The sequence below is a fragment of the Humulus lupulus genome, chromosome 1, assembly GCF_963169125.1.
Source record: "Humulus lupulus chromosome 1, drHumLupu1.1, whole genome shotgun sequence".
Classification (NCBI taxonomy): domain Eukaryota; kingdom Viridiplantae; phylum Streptophyta; class Magnoliopsida; order Rosales; family Cannabaceae; genus Humulus; species Humulus lupulus.
Window position 1 is genome coordinate 65,744,249 of NC_084793.1, and position 11,181 is coordinate 65,755,429.

At 31.5% G+C, this 11,181-nt stretch overlaps 1 protein-coding gene across 1 annotated transcript; it reads right to left on the reverse strand.

Annotated features, from left to right (window-relative positions):
- Nucleotides 1–9,283: 9,283 nt before the first annotated feature.
- Nucleotides 9,284–10,466, reverse strand: LOC133815835 (uncharacterized). The gene is made up of 2 exons (XM_062248628.1): nucleotides 9,667–10,466; nucleotides 9,284–9,434 (listed from the first exon to the last, which is right to left on the reverse strand). The coding sequence occupies exons 1-2, from the start codon at nucleotides 10,464–10,466 to the stop codon at nucleotides 9,284–9,286; spliced, it is 951 nt and encodes a 316-aa protein (XP_062104612.1).
- Nucleotides 10,467–11,181: the final 715 nt, after the last annotated feature.

Genomic DNA, 11,181 nt, shown 5'->3' on the forward strand with positions numbered 1-11,181 from the left:
TATATGTTATGTTATGTGTTATCTTATAATATATGTGTTATGATTAACCTATGATTTATGTGATGTTATGTTTGTTTGTAGACTTGGGCATATGACCTGTATAACCAACAAGCCCCAATAAATTTATGGGCATATGACTTGCTTAGCTAGAAAGCCCCACAAATCTAATGGGCATATGACTTGTTTGTTTATGGGACCCCAAGTAATAATGGCCATTATAGTATGTATGTGACATATGTTTATGATATGTTTTATGTTACATTATGAATTTTATGTATATGGTTTATGTGTTAGATTTTCCTTGCTGGGCATTAGGCTCACTCCTTTTATGTTTATATGTGTAGGAAAATAGCTTTGGTGGTGGGAAAGGTTCTTGGTAGTTTGGGCATGTGTATTGAGGCGGAATGGAATTGAAGGGCCGAGAGTTCGATTCGAGGATGAAGTTTCTTTACTTATGGTTTATATGTATTTTTCTGCATTTTACTATGTAATCAATTATGTTATGTTTTTCTTTTAAAACAATGGGATCCCATATCCTACTTAAAGTTTTATATAGTTTAACATTTGTTTTTACAAGTTTTTAATGAAGTAATATTTATTTCCCTTGTAAGTTTTATTAAAGATTAGTGTCTATGTATAGTTATAGTTAATGGTCCAAAGTCTAGAGTAGTTGGGTCATTACAATATATGACCAAAGCGAAAATGCCAAAGGTACGCCATTTATAACGTTATTGACATTTTGTCATTTAAAGGTCCTAGATTTAGCTATCTTAAACAACTCATTATTTATAACATAGGGTTCTTTTAGTTGCAATAGGTATAGCCCATTTTTCATACACCCACTCCACAATTCACATCCATTTATTGAAATATGATTTTATTACTTGTGAAAGTAACTACAAATGGTTGTTGATGTAATAAGAAAAACTGAAATTAAAAATGTCCATTGAAAATCGGAATAAAATAAAAATTGTCTTAAAACAATATATTTATTTCCAAAATTCATTCAAGCTTATCATTTTTCCTTGTTTGATACGATCAACCCTTGATGGATTCCAAGTTGTGGCTTTTTATCCTTCATGGCTTTCCCAATGCTAAAAAGGTGTAAAAAAAATACATGCATGTTTAGGAGACTTGATTCAACGATCTAAATTCAAAGTATCATCCTCTAAAATCACATGCATCTAAGACAAATTTAAATATCTTGGGTTCCATATGCCTTGAGTGCTGGGCAATCTTGTTCCAATTCCCAGTCTCCTTACAGTTGGAAACACTCTCCTTTATTGTACTTATAATCAGGCATTGCTACAAGATGCGTTGCAACATTTGGTGCCTTGCCAGTGGACTTCTTATTCTCTTTGTTTGAATTTCTTCCTCATTTGCTCTTCGAAGAAGAATCTTAAAGAAACTTTTCCTTGAGCTTGTTTAGTAGTATTAGCATCGTTTCCTTTGCACGGACCATAATAAACAATTCTCTTTTGAAGTATTTGGTGATCATTGCATAGGAAAAAAAGGAATATCTTTGATTATCACGAACTCGATGTTGTCCATAATCATCACCATGTTGATGTTGGACAAACATTTCGTGAGGTTCTCACCATAGAGTAACCTCTTAGAGATTAGAGAGAGTATGAGGTGAGTAGCCTAGAGCTATGATTATCAAATAAGTAGAAATCAACACATTGCTTGACAAATATTTATTCATTAAATTTTTAGAAATAGCATAACATACAAAATGTTTTGAGATAAGCAAAATACTAAAACACTTATCTTCTATTTCTTAGGTACTTTAACTAGCCATGAACCCATGTGTCCCGGTAGGCGAGAGTCACAAATATTCACTTAGTTAAATAGAGCAACATCTCAATTAATAAAATGTCATAAACTTTTATTAACTATCTATTCCATCCGATCAAAGTAATAAAAACTCATGTGTCCCAGTAGGCGAGAGTCACAAATACGTCTTACTTTATGAGTTTGACCCTTGGTTTCGATTATTATAGACTTAATTCTTGTAGTCACCGTAGGGATAAGTCTATCGAATGTCCATCTATAACCATCTATCCTAAGAAATTTAACCATGTTAAGAAGTCCCGTGAACACCTTCCATAGGGAGACGAAATCTAAGCGCCGTGAGGCCCCACTGAACTCTAACCTTATTAAATCAACGGTGGAGATCGAATTCAAATTTTTTAAACTCATTATTAAATAATTTAGTATTTTATTCCTTTTGAAAAATATCAACTTAAGTTTTCCAACTTATTAAAATAATTAATAAACCAACTTAGGTTTTCCAAATTATTAAAATAATTAATAAACCAACTTAGGTTTGTCAAATTATAAAAATAATTAATAAACCATAGTTTATAATTTTTCCATTAATTCTAAAAATTACCATTGAAAATTAATCCAAAAATTAGAATTATTTTGTTTCTAATCAATTATTAGGTCCACCTATAAAGAATAACCTAATACAATCAAGTCTAACATAGGTAAATGAGCCTTAACAATTTGAGCTTGCGTGGAGGAAAGTTGGGTTCAGTGTGTCGGACCCACTACTAAGGCTCCTTAACTTCCACACAAAACCCGAAAAGATAGGAATTTGAACATTTATTTTATTAATTGTTATTCAATTGATTAGGCCCAATCTAGCAATGCAAAGCAAATGAGCCTTCATAAGTGAAACCACCCACAAGAGAATAATTTAAACTTTACGTGTTAAATTGGACCCAAATAAAACCTAACATTTTATGAAAGTTTTATTTGAGTTTTCCCACATTTTTCAAACACAAAAATTGGGTGATCATTATACTTATATTTAAAGCTCAAATGCAAAAAAAATAACTTAATAATGATGCTTGATATGTTAATAATTGGATATGCCTAACATGTTACTCTATAAGCATGTATTATTAAATTATGCAAATATACCACAACAATATACTATTTATCAAAATACCATAATTAATTAACATAGAATTCATAAGACAAAATTCAATATAATTATTTAAACAAGTTGCAAAATATAAAATTAATTAAAATAGAATTTATCAAACAAAATTCAATATCAAATAATTAATTTAATCTAGGTTGTTAAGTTGTTAGGAATAACATGATATTTTATTTTTAAATATTTTAACCAATTTTAAAATATCAAAATATCTTTTAACCAAACTTAAAATATCTAGAATTATCTGATAACTAATTATAAATATGTTAAACAATAAAAATATCTTGATTAATCAGATAACTAATTTTAATATCTCATTTATAAAAAAAATAAAAAAAAATATCTTAAAATATCATGATTATCAAATAACCAATTCAAAATATTTTAAAAATCTAAAATATTTAAAATAATCAGATAATCAATTTTAAATATTTTAAACTAAACTGCACAAAATATCCATTTAAAAAAAATTGCAAAAAAGTGTCACTGCGGGGTCCGACACCGATGCCGTACGGATCTGTACGTACAGACGTCCGTATGGCTGGGGTCCCAGGGGCTCTTTCATGCATGCTCAGCACGCACATTGCCCAATCAGTCCAAAAAAAAAATTAAAAATCTGTACAGTTTTTCAATCCCAAAACAAACAAAAAACAACCAAATTATTGCTAAATTTACATAAGAAAACATTAACATGCACCAACAACATGTACCATCCAATTAATACCCTAACATATTAATCAATTTCATACATGTTCATTTATAAAAATAAACTAGCAACCTATGACTCTGAGGCCAATTGTAGGATATACATATTACATGATCTTTATTTATTTTCATGTAATTTACATATTATCAAACAAACATGTAAATTCCTAGAATATGCTCCTATGAAATTGATACATATACATAGTAAAGTAAAAACTTACATTACGCAGCGAAACTGGAACAACTCCTTCCTACAATCTCTCTAACCCTTGATTCATTTCTGTAGCAGAGTATTACCAAGAGATTGAACTTGATCAACAACACAGTCTTTCTCACCAAGCCTTTGATCAACCTATAACTAGTGTGGGCTGGTTCTCAACACATGAGATAGAGATCTAGAAGAGAAGAAGAGTGAGTGACCAAAAAAGGATTAGATTGTCTAGGTTTTCACTTACCCAATGAATTAACTGAGACTGACTTCCTTATGAAAACCCTAGATATCATATTCCTTATGTAGGAAACTTAATTGACTTTATTTAAATTTAAATTAATTAAAATAATAAATAAAAATATAAAATTCTTGGGCTCCCACAAATGAACTTGGGCCTAATCTTTTTGTTTTGAATTTAAATCCCAATTGGCAATAAATTCAAAACCTTTTATTTTTTAATTAATTAATTAAATCCACATTCAAATTAACTAATTGTAATTTGAAACTTGATTTAATATTATTTATTTATATTGACCCAAATTTATCAATATTAATAAATTTACCGAAAGATTCCCTTTCATTCTCTAAATCTCATATCTCTGTAAATTTTCTATAATTGACCTGGTAAACTTTAAAAATCCTAATTGATAATTAAATCAATTAATTGAGACATTCTAGATGATTTAATCAAATGTGATGTGGGGACCGTGGATCCATGAAATCAAGCTCCAATAAGTTACCATGAATTTATTTACGAATAATTTCACTACCTTATTAATTCCTCGTGACTCCACTATAGACTCAGAATTGAACTCTTGAATTCATAGAACGTATTTTCCAAACCATAAATATGTTATCCATTGTTATAACCATTACCATCAATCAATCCTCTATCGATGTCTTACTAACGAGCTAGGTGTAAATTATCGTTTACCCCTCATCAGTATTTTATCCTTAACTCCCACTAAGTTCCTTATAAATGATATTTCTGTGAACTTAATCACATAAATAAGATCTTAATCGTTTAACCTTTTGAACAAAGCAATTAAGGAAATCATCTTTTCACTTCTCATATAGAAGTTATAGATTTTATATCTATGAATAATACTCCCACTCAATTACACTACTAAATCTCCAAGATGTAAGTATGGGCTAGACCGTAGGGTAAGTTGGTAACGAACAAGTCAAAAGATTTAAATAATATAATTAGCAGAATATTATCACTCAGAATTAAGATCGACTTAACCTATGGTCAACATTGTGACATTGATTAGATTCGATAAGAACGATACTTATTTATCAATCAATAATCAATATCGGTCCTAGTCCGATGTAACCTAATACATCTGATCTTATCTACGTGGTCAATGCCTTGTACAAGACATCACACCCCGAATGTGTAAGTTGATCATATTGTAGATTGCCTAATAAGTGAAAATCCAATGCACTAATCTAATCTTAGGACTCGTTCTTTTGAACATATAATTACAACTATAATCCACTGTGACCTAGTCACTATAATTGTAACTATCGATATGTTTGAGATTTTATAAATGTTTGTATTATTTCAATAATCATGTAATAAAACAAGCAAGCAACACGGTTGTCAAACTAAATGATTTTTACTACTTTTATTGACCATATGAAATCATGTAACATGTCCGACATGGTTTTATAAGGGCATACAACCCAACAAGTAGGTGGTCACATTCCCGAAAGTGAAGTTCAAAAGTTTTCTTCTCATAGGATTCAAACAAACACTTTTGAGGGGGCAAAATATTACACCCAAATTTCGAGAATAAATAAATAGCCTCGAAATGTAGGCTCGCAAGAGATAAGCTCGGAATTAACAAGTATTCAGTATAATACTTGCATAAATGATCATGAAGTTCTAAGGTGCCACGTCAGAGGTACTCGAGCTCAAAAGAAGAAGTCTCCTCCAAAAGGTGAGTTCGAAAGGCTAATCAGATAAGGAGGTGATGATAAATTGAATGATAAGCTTGAGGCTATGTGCAAGCTCGAAAGCGTGTTGATGTTGCAAATAGGCTCGAATAAGTGTTAAAGTGATACACGGAGATGCTGTTAGGAAATCCCTATAATCATGGAGATTTAATTTAAATTGTGTAATCTACCCTTTTTTTAGGAATATTTATCTGCAATTAATGCCTTTGATTGTATTTTAATGAACATATTCGTATTTTAAATTCAAATAAGATATATTGTAATATCCCTAAGATTAAAGGAGGATATTTGATGAATCAGGCCTATAAATTTTCTGGACAATGGTCCTCAGAGGACACGTTGAATTCTTTTATGCAAAAACTCTTTAATATTGCTCAGAAAGCTTTGACACGGAAAGATTCATAAAAGTGACTTGTGGACTAGATAGATTTTAACTATCGAATCACGTAAAAATATATGTTCTTCTTTTCCTTCTAGATTATACATTTGCTAAATTGTTCTTTTTTTTAGTTAATGAAAATTGTCATCAACAACATATTTATATATAGATTGCTCTAGTACCAATTATTTATATTAAATGTGTAAATCAGAGTGTGCAGCGGAAGGTGTACTGCAAAAATTTGTTTTCAATACTATAAGCCAAGATCAATGTATATATATACACATACATTAGATTAAACATATAGATCATATCCATACCTCTTGAATCCTATCAAGTGTCATTGCTATCTTTTAGTATAAAATAATTAACATCCAATCCAGGGAATTGCACGAAGATCCACACCAAGATCTTCCAAGCCAATCTTCAATACACTAGGACATGTGTGGACACGTAGGATGATGTGGACAATATAGACTATCTTGATACACTCAACACATGAGATCAAGAGAGGTTGGAGAATGAGAAATGTTAAGAGATTGTATCGTTCTTTTTCAAGTTCTCTCTAAAAACGTAATAATGTGTCCCTCACTATAAAACACGATGCATTAGATTTTTATAAACCTAAAATAGACTCAGTTAATACCTGATTAGTTTTAGAATTAATTATTTAATCATATCAAAATATTTCCCTTAAATAATATTTTAATAAATAAAATAATTCAATCTATAAAATTTAAAATTTGAACGAATCAAATTTAGGTTTGACCTTAGGTCACACGCCAGACATTGTGCAAGCACAGTGGCTGGCATGTAGTACTGTTGTGCTTCTCCAATTTTTCTCATTTATTTATTCGATTAATAAGATAAAATATATATGCATTAAAATAATGTATTGTTTTAATAAATGCATAAATATGAGTTAATTCAAAATTAACTTTATCTTATAAAATCAAAAAAATATATTATCATATAGTAAATTAATATTATACTCTCTTAATATTAATTAACCCAAAGTCAATCAATATTATTCTCAACTAATATATAATTTAATTGACTAATTACATATAATTATATCTTTGTTCTGGAAAATTCATTCCTTACAATTTTTGTTTACTCTCAATTTATCTTGTCAATATCACCCCCACTCTAGACAATGTAGTATAGAGGTGACTTAGAGACAATGGACCTATAATACTAAGCTCCAATAAACCAGATTATTAATTAAATTATTACGCCGCTATAAATTTGCAATTAAACTCTCAGTAATTATTATTTCGTCCAGTCCATTGATATAATCACTTCATGTAGTTCTGTCTTCCAATTTATTGGCTCGTTAATTAGAGTTGGTCAAGATTATCATTTTACCTTTTCAATTACCTCTTGTTCCTTAAGTAACATTAATTCAGTAATGAATAGTTAATTTACAATCATATTATAAATTTGAGATCAATAACTATTCAGTTCCATAATTATCCCTTAAGGAAACAAATATTTGATCTTGTTAGGAAAGCTTAGATTCCAAATCTTGTAAGATCATGTTTCGAGCCACTCATGTTATTGAATCTTCAAAACAAAAGTCACTAGGCTCATTAATCTAATAGACATTAGCAGGTGAATCAAAAGACCTAACAGACATGAATAGAAGTTCATGACTACTCAATATTTAGACTGATCTACATATAATCACCATGTGTTCAATATTTAGACTAATCTACATATAATCACAAATAAATAGTAAAAAAATCAATTAAATATGACCTAATGGCCATAATCAAAATAGATGTTTATATCCATTAAAACATATTTTAATATAAATAAATTAAATTTAATTAGAAAACTTAAAGATCTCTTCTCTCCCACGATCGATACACTGCAAAGACCATCATCTCTAGCTGTTGCTATCGTCAATGTTGTCTCTGCCTGAAGTTAGCATTCAGAGGTGGTTGTCGTCATCCTCCTCTATCGTAGTCCTCTGGAAATAGTCATTCTTCAATGGAATCTAAAAAAATTATGCTTAGAGTCATTTTAACTGTTGGCATTGGTCTCGAATTAATTGTTCGGTCAATAGCAATAGTCAAAAGCAACGGTGACAGTTATTCACTGTCGGCGTTGATTTCTATGCCTACAGTTTTTAACTGTCGGCGTAGACAATCAACAGAGTTGACTGTCGTGTTTGAGTGTCGGGAAAGCCCAATTTTGTAGTAGTGATTTTAAAAAATAAAAATGGGGAACATAAAGAGCCACTGATTATTGTAAATAATTAACTTTCTCTAGTTCTTGTCCCCCTCTAAAAGTCATAAATTGTTTGAGATTCCATTGAAGACTGACTATTTCCAGAGGACTACGACAGAGGCAGATGATGACAACAACCTCTGAATGCTAACTTTAGGCAGGGACAACATTGACGATATCAACAGTTAGAGATGATGGTCTTTGCAGTGTATCGAACGTGGGAGAGAAAAAAACTCTAAGTTACTAATTATACATTTATTTATTTTTATTAAAACATGTTTTAATGGTTATAGACATCTGTTTTGATTATGACCATTAGATCATATTTAATCCTATGGTTTGAAAATAGTGTAAAAAATGATGTAAAAATTTGTATCTAGAGAACCTATCCCCATTATTATTTCAGGACACACATTAGTGAGCTTTTTAAGGACACACCTCATGTTGGGTTCTTAAATATAGAGTAAAAATTTTAGTCATGCATGGAGAATAATTAAGAATCCACGTGTAATATATAAAAATGACTAAAATCTAAAATATAAAATAATTGAAAGATCTCATGTAAAAAAAAATTAATAAAATTAATTAATTTTTTTTTATTCTGAAAGAAATTTCATTGAATCAACCAGCAATTATAAGCACAAGCTCAAAAAGAGCTCAGAACAACTCAAACAAGAACAAACAAATTACATCTGATTCATAGAATCAAGAAAAGTCTTCTCAAGCATTCCAAGCTTCTTCCTAGCAATACCCAACAATCTAGCCTTTAAGCTAGCCTTAATTAGAAAAAGAACTCTATCACTAGAAATAGCTAAGTAATTAAAAATACATGAATTGCAATTCAGCCATATGAAATAGACAGCATCAACAAGTGTAGCTGCCAAGATTCGCTAAAATAGGCCTTTAGGCCTCCCATCCATCCAAGCAATCCATTCACAGAATTTGGAAAGCCATATAGCAATACCCAACTAGTCAGCGATCTTATGCAAAATCTGTTGAGAGTACAAACAGTCAAAAAACAGATGTTCATGTGACTCCAAATATATCTAACAAAGTGGGCATAAGGGAGAATCAATAAGGATCTTCTGAAGCATAAGATTGTCTCGGGTCAGAAGGAGACCAAGGACATACTGCTAGAGAACAAATCTGTGTTTTGGCAGGGATAAATTGCACCAAACCACTTTGGAAAACTTCACTTTACTCTGCTAAAGTAGCAACATATACAGATTGTTCAACTGTATCTTCCTACCTAAAGTCACAGCCTCCAAAGTACCTCTGGGCAGAAAGGATCTCAGATGCACCAACTTCCTCCAATACCAGCTCACATCAACCATTAGGTTGTACTCCCAAAAATCCATACCTTTGAGATAGATGTTATTAACCCATTTTACCCAAAGCAAATCTTGTTTAAAAGATAACGCCCAAATATATTTGGCCAATAAAACTTTATTCCATTTCGATCCTTCCTTGAACCCAATGCCTCCTAAGCTTTTCGGTAAACAAACAAGATCCCAAGCTGTAAAATGCATTTTACTTCGATTACCTTTCGAACCCCAGAGAAAGTTCCGACAAAGCCTATCAATCTCAAGAGAGACACTTTGGGGAAGTAAGAAAATACTCATCCAATAGGACCTAACACCCAGTAAAACAGAGTGAATGAGCTGAGCTCGACCCACAAATGAAAGATGACGACTAGCCCAAGAATGCAACCGAAGATGTATCTTTTTGATGATGATCCCACAGTCACTAGCCTTCCATTTGGTAGGACGGAGAGGAATACCGAGATACTTCAAAGGAAAAGATCCCTCTTCAATGTTAAGACAGTCCAGAATATCCTTCTTAGTTTCAGCTGTCAAACCACCAAAATAAATATGAGATTTGGCCAAATTCATAGATAAACCCGAAGCACCACTAAACTGAGAAAAACCATCATGAAGAATTTGGACAGAGTGAACATTCCCTTTACAGAACAACACAAGATCGTCAGCAAAACAGAGACTAACTGAGTTTAGATTTTTGCACATGGGATGAAATCTGAACTCCTTATGATGCGTGGCTTGAATAAGGAGTCTAGTGAGATATTCCATAACAAGAACAACCAATCAAGGAGATATAGGATCCCCTTGTCTAAGCCCTTTCCGCCCAATAAATTTCCCTTGAATCCTCCCATTCAACATAAGCGAGTAGGTAGTTCCCCTCAGACACACCATAATCCAGTGAATAAACCTACTAGGAAAACAGAAAGCTTTCAAAAGGTTCTCTAAGAACAGCCAGTCAATGGTATCATAAGCTTTACTCAAATCAATCTTCAAAACACACCGAGGGGAAATATTCCTATGATTGTAACCTTTAATAAGGTCCTGAAATATAAAGATATTATGAGCCAAAGAATGATTCTGAACAAAAGCACCCTGGTTTTGGTTAATTAAAACCGATAATACCCTAGCCAATCTCACACAAATCATTTTCAAAATACACTTATAAAGAGTATTACAGCAAGCAATTGATCTAAAATCCACTGCCTTAGAAGGATTCTCCACTTTGGGAATGAGAGAAAGAGTGGTAATATTTATCTCATAAGGCAGCTTACCTTTATCAAAGAAACCCAAAAATAGCATCCGAAATCTCTTCTCCAATATCCTTCCATAAAAACTTATAAAAACCAGCACCAAATCCATCCGGGCCTGGACTTTTAACAGAGCTCATATGAAACAAAGCAGCTTTCACATCTTTCTTTGT

Coding starts and splice junctions, on each gene's coding strand:
- LOC133815835 (XM_062248628.1), bottom strand. CDS start 10,466: ATGTGCAAAAATCTAAACTCAGTTAGTCTCTGTTTTGCTGACGATCTT. Junction 9,435..9,666: donor AAGATACAGTTGAACAATCT/GTATATGTTGCT, acceptor TACTCTCAACAG/ATTTTGCATAAGATCGCTGA.